At 34.7% G+C, this 25,840-nt stretch overlaps 1 protein-coding gene across 1 annotated transcript in view; it reads right to left on the bottom strand.

Annotated features, from left to right (window-relative positions):
* KANSL1L (KAT8 regulatory NSL complex subunit 1 like) overlaps positions 1 to 25,840 on the bottom strand; it is a gene marked incomplete at both ends in the record, with an annotated part of 162,329 nt that overhangs the window by 28,862 nt on the left and 107,627 nt on the right. The window contains 2 exon segments of the mRNA XM_079710263.1: positions 5,411 to 5,518; positions 8,430 to 8,595. Coding sequence (XP_079566389.1) covers positions 5,411 to 5,518; positions 8,430 to 8,595 — 274 coding nt within the window.

Below are 25,840 nucleotides of genomic sequence, written 5' to 3'. Positions count from 1 at the left end.
ATGATACATTAAACAAGATGGACTTAATTGATATTTATAGGACATTCCATCCAAAAACAACAGAGTACAGATTTTTCTCAAGTGCTCATGGAACATTCTCCAAGGTAGATCATACCTTGGATCACAAATCAAGCCTTGGTAAATTTAAGAAAATTGAAATTGTATCAAATAACTTTTCCGACCACAATGCTATGAGACTAGATATCAATTACAGGAAAAGATCTGTAAAATATACAAACACATGGAAGCTAAACAATACACTACTTAATAACGAAGTTATCACTGAAGAGATCAAAGAAGAAATAAAAAAATACCTAGAAACAAATGACAATGAAGACATGATGACCCAAAACCTATGGGATGCAGCAAAAGCAGTTCTAAGAGGGAAGTTTATAGCAATACAATCCCACCTTAAGAAACAGGAAACATCTCGAGTAAACAACCTGACCTTGCACCTAAACAATTAGAGAAAGAAGAACAACAAAACCCCAAAGTTAGCGGAAGGAAAGAAAACATAAAAATCAGATCAGAAATAAATGAAAAAGAAATGAAGGAAACGATAGCAAAGATCAATAAAACTAAAAGCTGGTTCTTTGAGAAGATATACAAAATTGATAAACCATTAGCCAGACTCATCAAGGAAAAAAGGGAGAAGACTCAAATCAATAGAATTAGAAATGAAAAAGGAGAAGTAACAACTGACACTGCAGAAATACAAAAGATCATGAGAGATTACTACAAGAAACTCTATGCCAATAAAATGGACAACCTGGAAGAAACGGACAAATTCTTAGAAATACACAACGTGCCAAGACTGAATCAGGAAGAAATAGAAAATATGAACAGACCAATCACAAGCACTGAAATTGAAACTGTGATTTAAAATCTTCCACCAAACAAAAGCCCAGGACCAGATGGCTTCACAGGCGAATTCTATCAAACATTTAGAGAAGAGCTAACACCTGTCCTTCTCAAACTCTTCCAAAATATAGCAGAGGGAGGAACACTCCCAAACTCATTCTACGAGGCCACCATCACCTTGCTACCAAAACCAGACAAGGATGTCACAAAGAAAGAAAACTACAGACCAATATCACTGATGAACATAGATTCAAAATTCCTCAACAAAATACTAGCAAACAGAATCCAGCAGCACATTAAAAGGATCATACACCATGATCAAGTGGGGTTTATTCTGGAATGCAAGGATTCTTGAATATTTGCAAATCAAACAACATGATACACCATATTAACAAATTGAAGGAGAAAAACCATATGATCATCTCAATAGATGCAGAGAAAGCTTTCGACAAAATTCAACACCCATTTATGATAGAAGCCCTCCAGAAAGTAGGCACAGAGACAACTTTCCTCAACATAATAAAGGCCATATATGACAAACCCACAGCCAACATCGTCCTCAACGGTGAAAAACTGAAACCATTTCCACTAAGATCAGGAAGAAGAGAAGGTTGCCCACTCCCACCACTCTTATTCAACATAGCTTTGGAAGTTTTAGCCACAGCAATCAGAGAAGAAAAGGAAATAAAAGGAATCCAAAATGAAAAAGAAGAAGTAAAGCTGTCACTGTTTGCAGATGACATGATACTATACATAGAGAATCTTAAAGATGCTAGCAGAAAACTACTAGAGCTAATCAATGAATTTGGTAACGTAGCAGGGTACAAAATTAATGCACAGAAATTTCTGGCATTCCTGTACACTAATGATGAAAAATCTGAAAGTGAAATCAAGAAAACACTCCCATTTACCACTGCAACAAAAAGAATAAATTATCCATGAAAAAACTTACCTAAGGAGACAAAAGACCTGTATGCAGAAAATTATAAGACACTGATGAAAGAATTTAAAGATGATACAAATAGATGGAGAGATATACCATGTTCCTGGATTGGAAGAATCAATATTGTGAAAATGACTCTACTACCCAAAGCAATCTACAGATTCAATGTAATCCCTATCAAACTACCACTGGCATTTTTCCCAGAACTAGAACAAAAAATTTCAAAATTTGTATGGAAACACAAAAGACCCCGAATAGCCAAAGCAATATTGAAAAAGAAAAACAGAGCTGGCGGAATCAGGCTCCCTGTCTTCAGACTATACTACAAAGCTACAATAATCAAGGCAGTATGGTACTGGCACAAAAACAGAAATATACATCAATGGAACAGGATAGAAAGCCCAGAGATAAACCCACACACATATGGTCACCTTATCTTTGATAAAGGAGGCAGGAATGAACAGTGGAGAAAGGACAGCCTCTTCAATAAGTGGTGCTGGGAAAACTGGACAGGTGCATGTAAAAGTATGTGATTAGATCACTCCCTAACACCATATAAAAAAATAAGCTCAAAATGGATTAAAGACTTAGATGTAAGGCCAGAAACTATCAAACTCTTAGAGGAAAACATAGGCACAACACTCTATGACATAAATCACAGCAAGATCCTTTTTGACACACCTCCTAGAGAAATGGAAATAAAAACAAAAATAAACAAATGGGACCTAATGAAACTTCAAAGCTTTTGCACAGCAAAGGCAACCATAAACAAGACCAAACGACAACCCTCAGAATAGGAGAAAACATTTGCAAATGAAGCAACTGACAAAGGATTAACCTCCATAATTTATAAGCAGCTCATGCAGCTCAATAGCAAAAAAACAAACAACCCAATCCAAAAATGGGCAAAAGACCTAAATAGACATTTTTCCAAAGATCAGATATACAGACTGCCAGCAAACACATGAAGGAATGCTCAACATCATTAATCAGAAGAGAAATGCAAATCAAAACTACAATCAGATATCATCTCACACCAGTCAGAATGGCCATCATCAAAAAATCTAGAAAAAATAAATGCTGGAGAGGGTGTGGAAAAAAGGGAACACTCTTGCACTGCTGGTGGGAATGTGAATTGGTACAGCCACTATGGAGAACAGTATGGAGGTTCCTTAAAAAACTAAAAATAGAACTACCATATGACCCAGCAATCCCACTACTGGGCATATACCCTGAGAAAACCATAATTCAAAAAGAGTCATGTACCAAAATGTTCATAGCAGCCCTATTTACAATAGCCCAGAGATGGAAACAACGTAAATGTCCATCATCGGATGAATGGATAAAGCAGATGTGGCACATATATACAATGGAATATTACTCAGCCATAAAAAGAAATGAAATTGAGCTATTTGTAATGAGGTGGATAGACCTAGAGTCTGTCATACAGAGTGAAGTAAGTCAGAAAGAGAAAGAGAAAAACCATATGCTAAGACATATATATGGAATATAAGAAAAAAAATGTCATGAAGAACCTAGGGGTAAAACAGGAATAAAGACACAGACCTACTAGAGAATGGACTTGAGGATATGGGGAGGGGGATGGGTAAGCTGTGACAAAGTGAGAGAGAGGCATGGACATATATACACTAGCAAACGTAAGGTAGATAGCTAGTGGGAAGCAGCCACATAGCACAGGGTGATAATCTCAGTGCTTTGTGACCACCTGGAGGGGTGGGATAGGGAGGGTGGGAGGGAGGGAGACGCAAGAGGGAAGGGATATGGGAACAGATGTATAACTGATTCACTTTGTTATAAAGGAGAAACTAATACACAATTGTGAAGCAATTATACTCCGATAAAGCTGTAAAAATAAAAAATTACATTTTAAGTACTACGCATATACCCTGAGAAAACCATAATTCAAAAAGCAGGCATCCCAATGTTCATTGCAGAACTATTTACAATAGCCAGGTCATGGAAGCAACCTAAATGCCCATCAACAGATTAATGGATGAAGAAGAGTGGTACGTATATACAATGGAATATTACTCAGCCATAAAAAGGAACGAAATTGGGTCATTTGTAGAGACGTGGATGGACCTAGAGAGTGTCATACAGAGTGAAGTAAGTTGGAAAGAGAAAAAGAAATATCGTATATTAACACATATATGTGGAATCTAGAAAAATGGTACAGATGAACCAGTTTGCAAGGCAGAAATAGAGACACAGATGTAGAGAACAAATGTATGGACACCAAGGTGGGAAAATTGGGGGGTGGGGTGGTGTGATGATTGGGAGATTGGGATTCACATTTATACACTAATATGTATAAAATAGATAACTAATAAGAACCTGCTGTATAAAAATAAATAAATAAATAAAATTTCGAGAAAAGAATTATAAGTTAATTTGGAAAAAATGACATCTTAAGCTACCATATTCTTCCAGGAACAGGGTATTTTTCTCCAAAAATGCATAAACTCATGTTCCACTGTAACCTTTTGAAGTTTTCTTCATGTAATTCCTTGTTAGGTTTAATCCTATATACTTATATTTTCATTGTCAATATGTCTAGGATAATTTATTCTTTTACAAATTCTAATAGGTTATAACTGGTATTTGTAAAGGCTACTTATTTTTATAAGTTTATTTAAAAATCTGCTACCTTCCAGAACTCTAATTCTAACAGGCATTCAGTTGATTCTTGAATTTTTAGGGAGATGATGATTTCATCTGGAAATAATTTATCTTGTGTGACATTTTGATGTTGAGATTTTAGCTTTGTAGATAGTGAAAATATGCTGATGTATTTTTTTCTTTTTCTGATTTCTTCCAAGCATAGACAATGTCTCCACCCCCCATTCAGAGTTTCATTATAATTTTTCAAGTTTTATTTTGTAATTTTAGTGTTTTATTTAAAATTCTTGGAACCAAGTAGAATTTATTCTGATACATGATATGAAATGAGTGTATAAACAAATTTTCCCCCAAAGGACTAACATTACTGTTCATTCTCCACTTTCTTATTGATTTACAGTTCTTCCTTTATATAATAAAGAATAAGCTATGTAGTCTGTTTCATGGATCTACTTTCCTAAATGTAAGCAAAATAGAATCTGTGCTAATGATTATAGACTTTTGTCATGTTTCCGTATGTGGTTGGGCTAGATTAAATATTTTTTCCAGCAATTCCTTTTATATTTTCCCATTAATTCTTCCCAATGGGCTTTACAATTATTTTATGTTAACCAAATTCTTTTAGAACTTCAAGTTACATTGAATGTTGCATTAAACATAAACCAAAAGGCAGAACTGATATCCTAATTATTCTTACCATCCAGCAGTGCTGTTTCCCCATGTTTATTTAAATTTCCTTTTATATTTATCAATAATATTTCATAATTCTCATTCAATAAGTATCCTGTTAGGATTACTCCTGTGTATTTTCTATTTGTATGTGTGTGTGTGATTTGTGAAAAGTAAATATTAAAAATTAAGGATTTACATTCATTTCTTCATTAAATTTTACTTCCTTAGCAAAAGTAATAAGTATATGAAAGATGTAAAAGGTATATAAAGTACCAAGATTTGCAAATGACATACCAGGTGATGGAGATATGATACAGTCTCCTACAAATTTATTTTCAGAAAGATCTCCTTTTATTTCAGTCTTTTTTAACAATGTTTCAAAGTGAAAATGAAGAGGCGCATCTAGAAAAATAAAGTAAAAAAAAGTATTTTCAGTGAAATCACTCTTTACAGACTCCAATATTAAGACTTAGAAAAATAAGCCAAAGCTTGAAAAGTCATAACTATTAGGAGTGGCAAACTATTCTTTCCAAGCATGTTGTTAGCAGTATTTTGGAAATTACTGATTATATGTAAAATAAACAACACTAACAATGAACAATTTCATAAACTAAAATAAGATGAACAAATATAAATATTAAATACTATTTGCAGATGAAACAAATGCTCCCCAAAGGTCTTAAATAAAATATACAGCCAAACCTGCCTGACTCTAAATCCATTCCACCCCACGCCTACAAACTCTGCATTTGAAATAAAGTTTCCAAAAGACATAATTACACAATTTTAATTACTTGAGGGAAAACCACTATAATTCAGATGCAACCTTTTATGAAAATGCTGTTTCACATTCCCTTAGTTTACTAGTATTATGAATCACAAAATGAAATCTACTTTTACAAAGATCAAAACATATTGACAAACTAGTTCTCTTCTTTTAAACAGAGACTTAGGAGAGTCGTTCAATTCTCTATGTTTATATTCCATACAACCCAAACAGGAGCTAAATAAATAAAATAGATGTGCTTCACATTTATTAACTAAAGGGTATTTTCTTCAGTCAAGAATGCAAAAACAATCATTTTAAAAAGCATCCAACAGACACCTAAACTTTTTCCTAAGAAACATAAAGAAATATTTTATAAAGCAGTTGATTTATTCAAAGTTTTGCTACAGAAAGAAGGTATTCATTTTTAAGAAAACTAATTATGAATGCATAAATCAGGATAGACCCAGGAAGGGTCTCAATTTTAAACAAGTATCTCTCCATCAAAAGATGTATTTTAATGGCAGATCCATACTCAAGTGTGGAAAAATATGCACACAAAAAAATGGGTTCATAAGTATCACTTGGAGACTCTCCCAAGGGTCAGATGTAAGATGGATTTCAGTGCTATCACTATACTATGACCGAAAAAATGACAATAAGAATACAAATTAAATATGCGACTTAAACATTTCAGGATTCTGATATTTCCAATTATCAAAACATAAGTTTTTCCAAAGAAATATCACTTAACTTTTATATGGAGTATCACCTATTCTACCACTGTTCTTCTTGAGTTGTGGGAAAACATGACATAACTAGGGAAGGTGCTTGGTCTACCCATATACCTTCCTTAGAACCCACACTGTGACCTGTGGGCTTTTTATTAAAATTTCATAACACTTTATTACACTTATTAGTTTATATTTCAGTTGTCAAACTAGAATGCAAGTACCTTGAGGGATTTATTTGTATTTATACTCCTACCACCTACTTAGTACCTAGTATACAGCAGGTATTCAGATTTTTATTAAATGAACACAAGAAGAAATGGATAACCCTAAGTAGTAGGTAAGGAAGCTAATCTTAACTTATTAGATGTGACATAGTAGGATGAAAGATTATTTATGCCAGCTCTTAGATTTTTGTTATCAGAGAGACAAATTTACTAATAAGAAAACAGAAAGGCAGTAAAGAGTATGGTTAGGAGTGTGGCTCTGGAGAATGACCACCTCAGATCAAATCCTGTCTCCATCATTTACTACCTGTGTACTATGGATGAGTAATTTAACATCTCTAAACCTCAATGTTCTTATATGTAAGATAAAGAGGACAACAATATCTATCCTCATGCGGTTGCTGCAAGCGTCAAACAAGAAAATGTAATGTGCTTATAGGACCCAGTGTATGCTAAGACCAAATGTTAGCTGTGTTATTGTTATATATATTATTTTTTCTTTCTATTATTAAGGTTTCCTCAAGGATGGAGTAAAACAGTTCCTACCAGGAACTTACTTCAAAGTATGGTGTGTAGCTAAGAAACCATTGTAATACTGGTAAAAACCAAACTAAGATTCAGGGCAGGACTAGGTACAAGAAATAGTGCTTTACAAAGAGGAGCAGTCCCTGGATGATAGAATCAAAAGCTGAAAAGGAAACAAAAGCCCATTTGAGATATCTTCCCATAAAGATAGGAAACTGAGATAACCAGTGTGAAGAATGTTTCCTTTTTTACCCTAAATATTTACTTCAGTTCCAATGTAGGTAAGATTGGAAACATTCAAACAGAAAACAAGAACTGGAAAGAAACTTAAAGCCATCTTAGGGATATAGGGATGCAATGCCTCATCTGCTCGGTTGTATATTACAGGTATTTTTGAGGCTCAAAAGTTGACTATGTCTAAAGATGGACAATTTTCTTCTCTCAGAGAAATTCAATGCTGATTATAGATGGAGGAATACTACATGGCAGGGAAAACTCCATGCAAAACAACACATTAGAAAAAGAACTCTGACTTACTGAGAAACATTGCAACAGCATAGCCATGTTATCAATAAAATGCTAAAAATTTAACATCAAAAGGAGATCAAAAGCAAAGAATTTCCCAAAGTAAGTCAAAATGGTTTCCAAGGAATTAAAAAATCAACCTAAGGCTTCCCTGGTGGCACAGTGGTCGAGAGTCCGCCTGCCAATGCAGGCGACGCGGGTTCGTGCCCCGGTCTAGGAGGATCCCACATGCCGCAGAGCGGCTGGGCCGGTGAGCCATGGCCGCTGAGCCTGCGCGTCCGGAGCCTGTGCTCCACAGTGGGAGAGGCTGCAGCAGTGAGAGGCCCGCGTACCGCAAAAAAAAAAAAAAAAAAAAAAAAAATCAACCTAAAGATAGAACATTAATTCAGCATGTGACTAGATTAATTTCTCTATGAAAACTGTTTAGCTCTAATATCCAGTGGCAACTGATAAAAGTTTATCAGATTCCTTGTATTTACAGGATTAGATTTCACCATAAAAAATTCAGTTACTTAGAAATTTTTTAAAAGGAATCTTACCTGATGGCAATGATAGAATGGAATGGAAAGAAGAATCTAACTCTGATACATGTTCTGTTAATATTTGAGACTTTGAATTGTGTTCACAGCTGCTCCAAATTGAAGATGATTGCAGGCAAGGCATTTGTGTAGTATTTAAAAACCTTGTTTCTTTTGAAGGCAAAGTCTGCAAGGAAAAAAAATAAAGACTTCATTTTTGTTGAAAAGCGAATCAGAGAGAATATAACAGTTATAGTACAGTATCTGAATGAGACCAGCAAGAAGTCCTGGATTACTAAATCACCTTGGGGAGAGTGCTTTACAATGACCTAGACTAAGTGATAGAAGCAAAGATATAGAGGGCCATGAGTGTGATGAGATTTGACTAGTCCCTTTTCAGTTCTTCAAAATGAAGAGCAAAGTCTGTGAAAATGGGTCTTTCTCCCATCTTAAGAAATCACAAAAAAGAGAAATGAGTTTGAACAACTTTAGGTCACAAGAAAATGGTTACACTCCAGATTAGTGAAAAATATGACAGTGAGTGGGTACTATGTTATGATTAAGAACTGTGCATACAGTTGACCCTTAAACAGAGGTTTGAACTGTGCAGGTCCACTTATAAGCAGGTTTCTTTCACTAAATAGGTACTATAGTATTACATGATCTGTGGTTGGCCGAATCCTCGGATGCTGAACCACAGATAGGGAGGAAGGCCAACTGACTGTAAAGTTATACATAGATTTTTTACTGAGTAGGGGTTGACGCCCCTAACCCTCACCTTGTTCCAGGGTCAACTGTACTGTTTTCCTCCTTCTAATCTGTTATAACCAATGAGTAAAACTAGAGTCTGCCTTAAATTATAATGTGAGACAATATCTACACTGTAATAACAGTGAAGTACTATGAAGACATATGTATCACATATTTACATTAAGTAAAATTGAATTTAAAATATTAAAAAAGATATGTATAAAATATGCAATATGTTACATGAGTTTGAGTTTAAGATAAAGATTTCAATCCAGAAATCTCATGAAAACCATGTTGCTAAATCAAAAAATTATGTTGCTACATTTAAAAAATACATATTCTGTTTAAATGTTGGATTTTTAAATTATTTTTTTCTGGCTATAAGATTAGTATACAACTAATATAAAAAAATCTATAAAATAGAGAAAATATTTTAAAAGTTAATGGAGTTCACTTGTGTTCCTTCTGTCATTCTTACCTCCACCTACTACAATAACATTAGGACTCATTTTTTTTAATGGAAATTATATTTAAAATGCTTATAAGAATAAGAATTTTGGATGCTATTTAAAAAAATTATTTTATAAACTTACATTAAGTTTATCACTTTCTTGAATTTGAGTTTCCTGGCTAACTGGCATTTTCTGTGTTTCCACAGCACCTTGGGCATAGCCACATCTGCCATAGAATTTAACTAGATTTCCTCTGGACCGTGAGCTCCTTGAAGGCTGGACTATAATTTGTTCAATCCTGTATTCCTGGAACCTGACACAGTCCTTAAAATATGGTTGAAACTTGAATGCTGACCAAATGAATTTTATCTCATTTGCTTTTAACAAATTTAAGTGAATAGAACTTCTCAAATACATGTGTGCCTGAGACTATTTCATTGGGGAAAAAATAGTCCCTGTTAATATATGCTAAAATTTATCATGTAATGACTTCTTTTTATATTCCACTGGCCAAGACTCATGTCAGCTAGTCATACCCAGCTGCAAGGAAGGCTAGGAAATGCAGTCATTGTGCCAGGTAGTCAAGTAAATTGATGATTTTTATAAGAAGATATAACATGTGGTACATGATTATAAAGATGTGAGTTATTTCCAAGATTTATTCTAATGATGTTATATGTATGTATATATATATATATGTATGTATATATATATATATATAAAATGATGTTATATGTATATATCTATGGGAACAGTTGCTGTTCTTACCTTTACAAGATGCACTGGTACTTTTGACTCACTCTAGAATTATTTGTTCTTTTGTGATGTAGTTCAAAAAGATATAAGGAACAATTATATAAAATTACAAAGAAGAAAATGTGCTAACCTCTCTTTTCTCATGTATGGCTAGAACATTAGAAATAAATGTTGATAATATCTGAATAGTTACCATATAATTAGTTTTCTCTTGCAATTTTTCCAAATCCAGGAAACCCATTAGCCAATTTGAAACTATCCTAAATAATTATGGAGACAAGTGAGGGGCATCTAGGAAAAGGCCTTTTTTCCCCTGCAGAGAAAGTGAAGCCCAGGAGGCTGAAAAGGAATGGATGGAGAAATAAGAGAAAAACCTGGAGATTCTTGCCAATAAAAATTCAAATGTCTAGAGGGTGTGATCAACAATACCATATGGTGCATAAGATTCAAGCAAAGTAAAGCCTGAAAAGTATCCATTACATGTAACTTTAATAATGAAACATTTCATATATACAAAAGAGTATATAATTTATAAGGAAGGTATAAAATTATGTTTAAAAAGCACCTATACTCACCATCCTACTTTAAGAAACAGAACAATACCAATCAATACCTTTGATGACTTCTCTTGCTATCCCGGCCCCATGAGCCTGTGGCAGAGATTGCTTGCTACTTTCCTCCCAGTATCTGTGCTCTCCTACTCCCTGTTCTAAAACTCCTGATTTTCAGCTGGGCACATTTCTCAAGCTTCCTTGCATCTAAAAATTACTAAATTCTAGCCACAACACCATGAGGAGAAGTCATGTGTGCAACATTTAGAAACTGACCTTAAGAAGGTCACTTAGCCCTCCATACTTCCACCTGTGATGGTGAGCCATCACAGGTGGTAAGTAATGCTCAAAAGATTAAACAAAAAGGCAGCAGGAGCCTCGTTCCTAGATTAACCATGTAGAGCATGGTTGTCATGCCTAGAATATTTTCAATCTGTTTCAAAACAAAGAAATAAACTTACATCTTGCTTACATCACTATTTGGGATTTCTGTCAAATGCAGCTAAACCTATACCTTAACTAATACAATGTGCCTCCTCGGTCATATTTTTCTCTCACATTTCCAGGAGTAACTGCTATCCTGGATTTTAATTTTATCATTTCCTTGTTTTTTCTTTATCGTTTTTCTACAAAAGTATATGTAATCCTATATAATTTACTATTTAAATTCATATGCTTTAAAAATGTGAATACACAGAATAATGGTAGATGTGTTTTCCTGCTTTATTACTCAATATTATGTGCATGTAATTAATCATTCTACTGTATATAAATATCTAGATTGTTTCTAGTGTTTTACCATTATGAACAATGATAGTATGGATATTATTATATTTGTCTCCTGGCACATGGGTGTAAGATATTCTCTACAGTACACTGCTAGAAATGGAATTACTGGGTCATACAAATGCATGAACACACATACTCAACTTCACTAGATAATATGTTGTATTACCAAGTAGTTACAACTAATTTACACTCCAACAGAGCAGACTTTAGTTCTCACTGCTTCAGATTCATATCAACAAGGGTACTGTCGGAATTCTTATTTTTGTCAATTTTAGACCATACAAATATCTCATGGTTGAAATTTGTATTGTTCTGTTTACTGTTTAAGTTGCCCTCATTTTCATAACTATAATTGGCCAGTCAACTTTCCTTCTTTTGGGGAATACATGTTTTGATGATTTTTCTATTGAGATGTCTTTTTCTTATTGATTTTTTAAGTTCTCTTTATACACTCTTGAAAGTTACAAATCCTTTGTAGGTTCTATGTATTGCTCCCTGTCTGAGCTTCTCTGCACTTTTTTTGTGTCTTTTGATCAACAGACATTCTTAACTTAAATGTTTCCTTTATATATAGTTTGCGCTTCTTTGTATCTTGATGAGGAAATCTTTTGAATCTTGATGAGGAAACCCTACCTTTAAGTCATAAAGATATTCTTCCACTTTTTTTATAAGAGTTTTATTGTTTTGCCTTTTACAATTAGGTCTTTGTTTAAAATTGATTTCTTTGTGCAAGATGTGAGATAGGGATCCAAACTCATTTTTTTTTTTTCTCTAAATGGATCACCAATTGACTTAACGCCTTTTACTGAACAGTTAGTTCATCCTCTCCCAACCAATCTACAATGCTGCCTGTTATATACCACATTCCATACATGTCTGGGACTGTTTCAGGGATCTCTAACACTCTACCATTTGTGTCTGTGCTAATAACCAATGCCTAAATTACTGCATCTTTTAAATAAATCTTAACATTTGATAGTGTAAGTTTCTCCACCTTGTTCCTCAGGGGTGTCTTGGCTGTTATTCTTGGTTTTCACTCCTCTGTATATTCTTTTTCATTGAGGTATAGTTGATTTATAATATTATATAAGTTTCAGATGTACAACCTAGTGATTCACAGTTTTTAAAGGCTGTACTCCATCTTCTGAATAATTTTTAAAAACAGCTTAATTTCCATAAAAAACCTGTAGAATTTTGTTTAAAAATACACTGAATTTGTAAATCAATTGGAAGATTTTTGAGATTTTAAAAATTTTGGTATCATGATTAAAGGTCATCTATCCATGAATATGGTGTATCTCTTCATGTATTTAGGTCTTTAATTTCTTTCAATAAAGCTTTGTAAATTTCTTCTCTAAAAGTCTTTACATATTTTGTTAGATGTATTCCTAGGTACCATAATATTTATTGTTTCATGTAAGAAGAGTTGAAAAATACAATTGACATATACTGAACATGTCTCACAACTCTGCTAAACTTTCTTATTCAAATAATATTACTTGTTGTTTCTTTTAGTTTTCTATTAACCAAACGCATTATCTAAAAGTCATGACAGTTTAGTTTCTTTCATTCAGTCCTAAAACCTTTATTTATTATTATTTATAAGGTTCCAGCCAAGCTAGATAGGCTCACCAGTTCAATAATGAACAGAAATGACCAAAGGACATATTGTTTTGTCCCTCATTATAAAGGAAATGCTTTTAATTTTTTATAATTATGAATAATAAGGGTTAAGAATGATTATAGTTTTTTTTGGTATATTCTTTATCAGGATGTATGCCTACTTTGCCAAAAGTATTCTTTTAAGTATATTAATGTTGAACTTAATCATACACTTTTTGTGAACCTATTGAAATGATTACTTGGCTTTTCTTCTTTAATCTAATTATGTGGTTATTACATTAACAGATTTTTAAATGTCAAAGCAACCTTCGATTCTTCTTGAGGAAAATGCTAGGGGTTTATCAATTTCTTTGCAAAGAACCAGCAACTAGATTTATTTTCTATATTGTATCAATATATGGAAATTTATTGCATATGTATGTTTCTATGTTTCACTGATTCCTATTGTTTATTAGGATCTATAAAATATTTTGTCATATTTTTCCCCTCAGTTAACTTAAACTTATACATTCTTTTCTTTTCTTTTAGTGGTTTTCCTAGAGATTACAATGAATCCTTAACTTATGGCTTTTAGAGTATAAAACAAATTATTCCTTTTACCACTTCCCTGAAAACAATGGGACATTAGAAGACTTTAACTCCATTTGCTCTCCTCTTTCTTTGTTATTGTTGTAAGGCATTTTAATTCCATATATAAAGCTCTACATTATATTACTGTTATTATTTTCATTGTCAACATTTAAATTACCCTTATATTTATCTTTTCCATTGTTCTTAACTTCTTTCTACAATTCTGTTTCCATCTGGGATCATGTTCCTTCTCCCTTTGCTATTATTATTAGTGTAGATTTGCTGTCAACAAATTCTTTCCATTTTTATTTATCTGAAACCTTTGTATATCATCATTTTTGAAGGATAGTTTTGTGGATATAGAATTCTAGCATTTTTTTTTCTTTCAGCATTTTAAGAATATTTGCATTTTTATCTGGCTTCCACTGTTTCTATTGAGTAGTTAAGTCTTTGGTTGACCTCATTTAAAGGTAATGTGTCTTTTTTACCCTGACTGCTTTTAATATTTTCTGTGTCTTCACTTTTTAGCAGGCTTGCTATAATATGTCTTGATGTAATTTCTATGTATTTGTTATTTTTGAGGTTCATAGAACTTCTAGAATCTACGGGTTGATGTCCTGTTTTAGTTTAGGAAATACTCTCTATTATTATCTGTTCAAATGTTATTTCTGTCCTATTCTCTCTCCTTTCTTCTAGAGTCTAATAACATATATGGTTAATTTTTTTTCACTGATTTACAGTTCTCTAATTCTGTTTCTGTATTTTTTAAATTCTGTTTTATCTCTGCGCTTCTATTTGAGTATTTTATATTAGTAAGTCTTTTAGTTCATTAATCATATCTTATGCTCCACATAATTTGTAGTTAAACTCATCATCTGGCAAAGTATTAATTTCACATGTTATATTTTGAGTTTGAGAATGTTCATATGACTCTATTTTTAAAAAATAGATTCCAAATATCTGGTAAAATAATCTGTTTTTTCCACTTGTTCTCTATTTTTTCAACATATTAATCACAGCCATTTTAAAGATCTTGGCTATTAAATCCAATTATCAGAATCACTTGATGGTTTGTCACTATTGTCTGTTTTTCTCTCTTGAAGGCTGGTCATATGGTCCTGTCTTTTGGGATGCCTAGTAATTTTTGATTGAAATATATTTTTTAAAAAAATCATAAAGGCTCCAAATGATGTAATCTTTCTCCATAAAGGGTTCTCTTTCCCTACTGCTAAGCAGATAAACTGCAGGTTTCTCTCCTTTCATCTATTCAAAAACCCTACTATGGTTTTCTATATCTGATTTGTTCCTGGCCCTTCAAGGTTTTCAGCTAAGTGTTTGGTGTATTTTACAGAATTTCCCCTGATCATTCAGACCAAATAGTTTCTGCCAAAGCTCCAGGGCAAAAGTGGTTGCAGAAGCCAGCTATCCTAGGTGTTTTCCTCTCTGAAGACATATGCTACATCTTCTCCTCTAACCTTCATATTTATTCATTTCTCTTCATATCTTCCAATTCTTTTTTCTCTCTGTATTTCATTTTGTATAATTTCATTTATACAGATCTATTTTCGAACCGCCAATTCTCTCTTTAGTTTATCTACCTATTTCTTAATCATATTACTAATTTTCTGATTTATTTTCCTTAAACATATAAACTTAATTTTGCATTCTGTATATGATAACTGCAGTAGCTGAAGTTATTTTTGTAAGGATGCGTGTGTGTGGTGGGGGGTGGGAGTTTGTTTTTGCTGACTTTCCTGATGTTGCTTTGTTGCTGTGTCTGTTTTTATATATTTTTTAAATTAGGAATTCACATTTATTGGAATTTTATTCAGGGGAATCCTGGAAAGTTTCTATTGAGAGTTCATTGCCCTAGAAAGGATATACATTTATTTCTGCCAGCCATCTGGAACACCAGCTAACCATTTTAAAATGCAATTCTTGTCTTTTTTTAAATTAATTAATTAATTAATTTGTTTGTTTGTTTATTTCTGGCTGTGTTGGGTCTTCATTGCTGTGCATGGGCTTTCTCTAGTTGCTGCAAGCAGGGGCTACTCTTCATTGTGGTACATGGGCTTCTCATTGTCGTGGCCTCTCCTGTTGTGGAGCACAGGCTCCAGGAGCGTGGGCTTCAGTAGTTGTGGCACGTGGGCTCAGTAGTTGTGGCTCACAGGCTCTAAAGGGCAGGCTCAGTAGCTGTGGCACACGGGTTCAGCCACTCTGCACCATGTGGGAATCTTCCCAGGCCAGGGCTCGAACCCATGGCCCCCACATTGGCAGGCAGATTCTTAACCACTGCACCACCAGGGAAGCCCACAATTCTTGTCTTTTTAAGTAAAACTCTTAGGTAGAATGATTTCAGACTTTAAGATGTAAAAGGCCTGACGTGTTATTACACATTCTATGCAGAAAATCTATTTTCCATTTGTCAGCCAGAGCCCAAGGCAAAGAAAGGCAAGTTCTTTGCATCGTTGTTCAGCAGGTCTGAGTTCCAGTTCATGCACTCACAAAGTGAGTAGCATTGAAGGCTCTTGGCTTTATGCAGGATCTCTTAATATGTCTCCTCACATCTCCTAGATTCTAGGCTTGGCCTCCAGTCTCTATCAAGACTATTAAACAAAAATTTCTACTTCTCTTTCTCCTTTCTTTCCTTCCTTTTTAATTCTGAGGATTTCCATTTTTTGAGCCAGGTTAGGCATCCACTGTAAAAAATATTCTTATGACATAATCACCTCTGCCTCCTTCACAGCCCTTAACAGAGTACCTTTACACACAGTAGACATTCAGAAATTATTGGTTGAAAGAAGGAAGGAATAATAAGCAAACTTAATTCAAAAGACCAACTTAATTGTGAATTTAATTTCACTAAGCTTAGCAAAAAGTTTAAAGCAATTTCCTCAAATGTAATTTCTCAATGGGAAAGATGGTTTTTAAAATAAACTTTTAGATTCTCTAAGAGCCCAGCAAAAGTTAGGTAACCCTTTTTCTATAGTTTTATAGCAGCAATGAATTTTTCCATTAAAATTGGTTAAAGGAGTAGTCATAATATACATTGTATCATTTACAACAAAGAAATTTGTGTAGCATTTTTTCAATTCATGATGTAGTCAATACCTTTCATTAAATTGTTCACTTTTTCATAAGCAATATATTTTTACTTTATACAAAAATGTCTTGCATACTTTAACAAATGATAATAAAGTTATTTAAAATTCAAAAAAAATATTCTTGATACTTTACATTCTAATACTTTGTATCCAGAAGCTATCCTAAGATAATTATCCCACCATATTACTGGAATCAAAAGTTCAGCATTGGATCTGGCTAAGTGACCTAATTAAAAAGTAACTTTGACCTTTAAAAAACGGTTTCAATAAAATGCTTTTGCTGGAATCATACTACAGAAGGGTGAAGAGTAAAATAACATTATGACATTGCAGTGCTTCTCAGGGAACCCAACATGTAACAGAGGTAAATACAGACACTTTCAAATTTGTTGTGGAGAAGAGATTAAGCAATAGCTAAATGGCATATGTTATTAAGAAATCAGTTTTAAAAGTAGAAAAAGCAATTCCATTTCTATCCATGATGTAATAAACAAATGGGACCTAATTAAACTTAAAAGCTTTTGCACAGCAAAGGAAACCACTGAAAAAATGAAAAGACAACCTACCAGTGAATAGGAGAAAATGTTTGCAAATGATATAACTGATAAGGGGTTAATATCCAAAATTTATAAACCACTCATACAATGCAACAGCAAAAAAATAAACAACCCAATCGAAAAATGGGCAGAAGACCTAAATAGACATTTTTCTAAAGAAGACATACAGATGGCCAATAGGCACATGAAAATATGCTCAACATCACTAATCATCATAGAAATGCAAATCAAAACCACAATGAGGTATCCCCTCACACCTGTCAGAAAGGCTATTATCAAAGAGTCTACAAATAACAAATGTTGGTGAGGATGTGGAGGAAATAGAACACTTGCACACTGTTGGTTGGACTGTAAACTGGTACAGCCACTATGGAAAACGGTATGGTGTTTCTTCAAAAAACTAAAGATACAACTACCATATGATCCAGCAATTCCACTAGTGGTTACCAGTGGGGAGAGGGAAGGAAGTAGGGGTGGGATAGGGGTATGGGATTAAGAGATAAACTACTATGTATAGAATAAATAAGCAACAATGATATAATGTACAGTACAGGGAAATATAGCCATTATCTTGTAATAATTTTGAATGGAGTATAATCTATAAAAATATTGAATAACTATCTCGTACACCAGAAACTAATATAATATTGCAAATCAACTATACTTCAATTTAAAAAAAGAAGTACACCTATGGGACTTATATATCAAACAACTGTTTTCAGAACTTGGACAACAGGTAGCATATGACTTATCCCTGAGAGAAGAAAAACAAATGAGATGATCCGATAAATCTACCAGCTTTTTGCACAAGGATGGTGGTCCAAGTAGAGTGTGTCAGTCTAGAGGATTTTAAGACACAGATGTTAAACTTTGGGGAGAAAAAGATGGCTACAACTTATAGAGGAGGCTGCCATAAAAAAAGGAAGCTTTTCAGAGAAAGGGCTCCAGAATTTCCATAGGGCACATTTCATTCTTTTGTCAAATAACAATCTACACATGTATAGAATGAAACAACAAAGGCCAGTCTAAGGTCATTTAATTTCAAGGGAAAGAAAAAAGGCAGGAAAAAAAGAACAAATAATATATGAGAGAAATAAAAAAACAAATAACAAAATCAAAATGATAGATTTAAACCTAACTATAGGGGATTAGCTCAAAATGGCAGAGTAGAAGGATGTGTGTTCACCCCTTTTTACAAGAGCACTGGAATCACAACTAACTGCTGAACAACCATTCACAAAAAACTCTGAACATACCAAAAAGATACCCTACATCCAAAGACAAAGGAGAAGCCACAAAGAGAGAGTAGGAGGGATGCAATTGCAATAAAAGCAAATCTCACACCCGCCAGGTGGGTGACCCACAAACTGGAAAACAATTATACCACAGAAGCTCCCCCACTGGAGTGAAAGTTCTGAACCCCACATCAGGCTTCTGAACCTGGGGGTCCAGCAATGGGACAAGGAGACCACAGAGAATCTGGCTTTGAAGGCCAGTGGAATTTGATTGCAGGACTTCCACAGGTCTGGGAGAAACAGAAACTCCACTCTTGGAGGCCACACAAAAAGTCCTGTGTGTACCAGGACCCAGGGGAAAAAAGCAGTGACCCCATAAGAGACTGGGCCAGACCTATCTGCTAGTATGGGAGGGCCCCCTGCAGAGGTCGGGGGTGGCTGTGGCTCATTGTGGGGACAAAGACACTGGCAGCAGCAGTTCTGGGAAGTACTAATTAGTGTAAGCCCTTCCAGCGGCCACCATTAACCACACCAAACAGCCTGTAGGCTCCAGTGCTGTAGGCTCAGGCCAAACAACCAACAGGGAGAGAACACAGCCCCATCCATCACCAGACAAGACAAGTGAATTAAAGTTTTACTGAGCATGGCCCTGCCCACCAGAGGGACAAGACCTAGCTCTACCTACTACCAGTCCTTCCCATCAGGAAGCTTGCACAAGCCTCTTAGATAGTCTCATCCAAGAGAGGGCAGACAGCAGATGCAAGAAAAACTACAATCCTACAACCTGCAGAATGAAAACCACAATCACAGAAAGTTAGACAAGATGAAATGGCAGAGGATTATGTCCCAGATGAAGGAACAACATAAAACCCTAGAAAAACAACTAAGTGAAGTGGAGATAGGAAACCTTCTGGAAAAAAATTCAGAATAATGATAGTGAAGATAATCCAGGATCTCAGGAAAAGAATGGAGGCAAGAATCAAGAAGATGCAAGCAATGTTTAACAAAAACCTAGAAGAACTAAAGAACAAACAAACAGAAATGAACAATACAATAACTTACACAAAAAATACACTAGAAGGTAACAATAGCAGAATAACTGAAGAAGAAGAATGGATAAGTGACCTGGAAAACAGAATGGTGGAAATCGCTGCTGCAGAACAGAATAAAGAGAAAAGAATGGAAATAAATGAAGACAGTCTAAGAGACCACTGGGACAACATTAAACACAGCAACATTCACATTATAGAGGCCCCAGAAGGAAAAGAGCGAGAGAAAGGACCTGAGAAAATATTTGAAGAGATAATAGCTGAAAACTTGCCTAACATGGGAAAGGAAAGAGTCACCCAAGTCCAGGAAGCACAGACTGCCAGGTAGGTTGAGCCAAGGAGGAACATGCCAAGACAGAGTAATCAAATTGACAAAAATTAAAGACAAAGAAAAAGTATTAAAATATTTGCAAACAAATCAATGGACAAAGCATTAATCTCCAAAATATATAAACAGCTTATGCAGCTCAATATTAAAAAAAAAAACACACAATCCAAAAATGGGCAGAAGACCTAAATAGACATTTCTCCAAAGAAGATATACAGACTGCCAACAAACACATGAAAGAATGCTCAACATCATTAATCATTAGAGAAATGCAAATCAAAACTACAATGAGATATCATCTCACAATGGTCAGAATGGCCATCATCAAAAAATCTACAAACAATAAATGTTGGAGAGGGTGTGGAGAAAAGGGAACCCTCTTGCACTGTTGGTGGGAATGTAAACTGATACAGCCACTATGGAGAACAGTATGGAGGTTCCTTAAAAAACTAAAAATAGAACTACCATATGATGCGGCAATCCCACTACTGGGCATATACCCTGAGAAAACCAGAATTCAAAAAGAGACATGTACCACAATGTTCACTGCAGCTCTATTTACAATAGCCAGGACATGGAAGCAACCTAAGTGTCCATCAACAGATGAATGGATAAAGAAGACATGGCACATATATATAATGGAGTATTACTCAGCCATAAAAAGAAATGAAATTAAGTTATTTGTAGTGAGGTGGATGGACCCAGAGTCTGTCATACAGAGTGAAGTAAGTCAGAAAGAGAAAAAGATATACTGTATGCTAACACATATATATGGAATCCAAAAAAAAAAAAAAATGGTCACGAAGAACCTAGGGGCAAGACGGGAATAAAGACACAGACCTAATAGAGAATGGACTTCAGGATATGGGGAGGGGGAAGGGCAAGCTGGGACAAAGTGAGAGAGTGGCATGGACATATATGCACTACCAAATGTAAAATAGATAGCTAGTGGGAAGCAGCTGCATAGCACAGGGAGATCAGCTCAGTGCTTTGTGACCACCACCTTTGTGACCACCTAGACCATCAATTGTAAATATTTATGCACCCACCTAGAGGGGTTGGACAGGGAGGGTGGGAGGGAGGGAGACGCAAGAGGGAAGAGATATGGGGATATATGTATATGTATAACTGATTCACTTTGTTATAAAGCAGAAGCTAACACGATTGTAAAGCAATTATACTCCAATAAAGATGTTAAAAAGAAAAAGAAGTTGTGGTACATATATACAATGGAATATTACTCAGCCATAAAAAGGAACGAAATTGGGTCATTTGTTGAGATGTGGATGGATCTAAAGACTGTCATAAAGAGTGAAGTAAATCAGAAAGAGAAAAACAAATATCGTATATTAATGCATATATGTGGAACCTAGAAAAATGGTACAGAAGAACCGGTTTGCAGGGCAGAAATTGAGACACAGATGTAGAGAACAAACGTATGGACACCAAGGGGGGAAAGCAGTGGGGGGTGGTGGTGGTGGTGTGATGAATTGGGCGATTGGGATTGACATGTATACACTGATGTGTATAAAAATGATGACTAATAAGAACCTACTGTATAAAAAAATAAATTAAATTAAATTTAAAAAAATAAGCAACAAGGGAAAAATGACAATTAACCTACAAGGGAATTCCCATAATGTTATCAGCTGATTTCTCAGCAGAAACTCTGCCTGCATGAAGGGAGTGGCACGATATATTTAAAGTGATGAAAGGGAGGAAACTACAACCAAGAATACTCTACCCAGCAAGACTCTCCTTCAGATTTGACAGAAAAATCAAAATCTTTACAGAAAAACAAAAGCTAAGAGAATTCAGCACCACCAGACCAGCTTTGCAACAAATGTTACAGGAACTCCTCTAGGTGCAAAAGAGACCAGCAACTTAAAACTACCTTGTACATATATAGACTGCTATATAAAAATCTCATGGGAACAGCAAACCCAAAAACTACAACAGATACACACACAGAAAAGAAAAAGCAACCCAAACACAACACTAAATGTGGTCATCAAACCACAAGAGAAGAGAACAAAAGAGGAAGGGAGGAAAAAAGACCTACAAAACAAACCCAAAGCAATTAAGAAAATGGAAGTAGGAACATACATATTGATAATTACCTTAAATGTAAATGGATTAAACGCTCCAACCAAAAGACATAGACTAGCTGAATGGATACAAAAACAAGATCTGTATATATGCTGCCTACAAGAGACACACTTCAGACCCAGGGACACATACTGACTGAAAGTGAGGGTATAGATGAAGGTATTCCATGCAAATGGAAATCAAAAGAAAGCTGGAGCAGCAATACTCATATCAGACAAAATAGGCTTTAAAATAAAGTCTGTTATAAGAGACAAAGAAGGACACTACATAGTGATCAAGGGATCAATCCAAGAAGAAGACATAACAATTGTAAATATTTATGCACCCACATAGGACCACTTCAATGTATAAGGTAAATACTTAGAGCCTTAAAGCGAGAAATCAACAGTAACACTATAATAGTGGGGGACTTTAACACCCCATTTTCTTCAATGGACAAATCAGCCAGACAGAAAATCAATAAGGAAACATAGGCCTTAAATAACATATTAGAGTAGATGGACTTAATTGATATTTATAGAGCATTCCATCCAAAAGCAGCAGAGTTCACATTCCTCTCAAGCGCACAAGGAACATTCTTCAGGATTGACCACATGCTGGGTCACAAAGGGAGACTCAGTAAATTTAAGAAAATTGAAATCATATCAAGCATCTTTTCTGACCACAACACTATGAGATTAGAAATAAACTACGAGAAAAATACTGTAAAAAACACAAACAGGTGGAGGCTAAATGCTATGCTACTAAACAACCAATGGATCACTGAAGAAATCAAAGAGGAAATTAAAAAATACCTAGAGACAAATGCAAATGATACCAGAAAACTACCAGAGCTCATCAATGAATTCAGTAAAGTTGCAGGATACAAAATTAATATATAGAAATCTGTTCCATTTTTATACACTAACAATGAACTATCAGGAAGAGAAATTCAAGAAACAATCTCATTTACCATCACATCAAAAAGAATAAAATACCTAGGAATAAATCTCCCTAAGGAGGCAAAAGACCTGTACTCCAAAAACTATAAGATGCTGATGAAAGAAATCAAAGATGACACATAGAGATGAAAAGATATACTATGTTTTTGGATTAGAAGAAGCAATATTGTCAAAATGACTATACTACCCAAGGCAATCTACAGATTCAATGCAATCCTTACAAATTACAAATGGCATTTTTCACAGAACTAGAACAAAAAAAATCTTAAAATTTGTATGGAGACAAAAAAGACCCTGAATAGTCAAAGCAATCTTGAGAAAGAAAAACGGAGCTGGAGGAATCAGTCTCCCTTACTTCACACTATACTACAAAGCTATAATAATCAAGACAGTATGGTACTGGCACAAAAACAGAAATATAGATCAATGGAACAGGATAGGAAGTCCAGAGATAAACCCACGCACATATGGTCACCTTACCTTTGATAAAGGAGGCAAGAACATACAATGGAGAAAAGACAGCCTCTTCAGTAAGTGGTGCTGGGACAACTGGACAGCTACATGTAAAAGAATGAAATTGGAACACTACATAACACCATACAAAAAAATAAACTCAAAATGTATTAAAGACCTAAATGTGAGACCAGACACTATAAAATTCTTAGAGGAAAACATAGGAAAAACACTCTCTGACATAAATCACAGCTATATCTTTTTTCGACCCATCTCCCAGAGTAATGGAAATAAAAACAAAAATAAACAAATGCAACCTAATTAAACTCAAAACCTGTTGGGCTTCCCTGGTGGCACAGTGGCTGAGAGTCTGCCTGCCGATGCAGGGGACACGGGTTCATGCTCCGGTCCAGAAAGATCCCTCATGCCACGGAGCGGCTAGGCATGTGAGCCATGGCTGCTGAGCCTGCGTGTCCAGAGCCTGTGCTCTGCAATGGGAGAAGCCACAACAGTGAGAGGTCCGTGTACCGCAAAAAAAAAAAAAAAAAAAAAAAAAGCTGTTGCACAGCAAAGGAAACCATAAACAAAATGAAAAGACAACTCACAGATTGGGAGAAAATATTTGCAAATGATGTGACCAAAAAGGGATTAATTTCCAAAATTTACAAACAGCTCATGCAGCTTAATATCATCAAAACAAACAATCCAATCAAAAAATGGGCAGAAAACCTAAATATACATTTCTCCAAAGAAGACACACAAATGGCCAAGAGGCCCATGAAAAGATGTTCAACATTGTTAATTATTAGATAAATGCAAATCAAAATATAATGAAATATCATCTCACACCAGTCAAAATGGCTATCATCAAAAAAATCCACAAAATAAATGTTGGAGAGGGTGTGGAGAGAAGGGAACCCTCCTATGCTGTCGGTGGGAATGTAATTGGTGCAGCCACTATGGAGAACATAGGGAGGTTTCTTAAAATACTAAAAACAGAGCTACCATATGATCCTGCAATCCCACTCCTGAGCATATATCTGGAGAAAAACATGGTCTGAAAGGATACATGCACCCCAATGTTCACTGCAGCACTATTTACAATAGCCAAGACACAGAAGCAATGTCAATGTCCATCAACAGAGGAATGGATAAAGAAGATGTGGTACATATATACAATGGAATATTACTCAGCCATTAAAAAGAATGAAATAACGCCATTTGCAGCAACATGGATGGACCTAGAGATTGTCATACTGAGTGAAGTCAGACAGAGAAAGAGAAATATCATATGATATCGCTTATATGCAGAATCTAACAAGAAATGATACAAATGAACTTATTTACAAAACAGAAACAGACTCACAGACTTAGAGAATGAACTTATGGTTACTGGGGGGGGGGGATGGGGGGAAGGGATAGTTAGGGAGTTTGGGATTGACATGTACACACTGCTATATTTAAAATGGATAACCAACAAAGACCTACTATATAGCACAGGGAACTCTACTCAATATTATGTAACAACCTAAATGGAAAAAGAATTTGATAAAGAATAGATACATGTATATGTATAACTGAATCACTTTGATGTACACCTGAAATATCACCTAAACATTGTTGATCAACTATACTATAGTATAAAATAAAAAGTTTAAAAAAACAGAAAATAACAAGTGTTGGAGAGGATAAGGAGAAATTAGAACTGTTGTACATTACTGGTAGGAATGTAAAATGGTGCAGCCACTGTATAAAACAGTATGATGGTTCCTTAAAAAATTAAACATTGAATTACTATGTGATCCAGCAATTCCACTTCTATGTTTATGCCCCAAAAGAACTGAGAACAGAGACACAAACAGATATTCGTATACTAAATAAGCATTACTCACAATAGCCAAAAGGTCAAAAAGACCCATGTCCATCAACAATGGAATGGATAAATAAACTGTGACATATAAAAACAATGTATTATTATTCAGCAGTAAAAAGGAATGAAATTCTGGTATATGCTACAAGACTATGAACCTTGAAGACATTATGGTAAGTGAAATAAACTAGACAAAAAGTGAAAAAAACCCTAATTATATCATAATTACTTTAAATATAAATGGTCTAAATACTCCAATTAAAAGAAACTTTCAGACTGAATAAAAAAGCAAGAC

The sequence above is a fragment of the Hyperoodon ampullatus genome, assembly GCF_949752795.1.
Source record: "Hyperoodon ampullatus genome assembly, chromosome: 8".
Taxonomy (NCBI): Eukaryota; Metazoa; Chordata; class Mammalia; order Artiodactyla; family Ziphiidae; genus Hyperoodon; species Hyperoodon ampullatus.
This window is presented reverse-complemented; position numbering and strand designations above follow the sequence as displayed.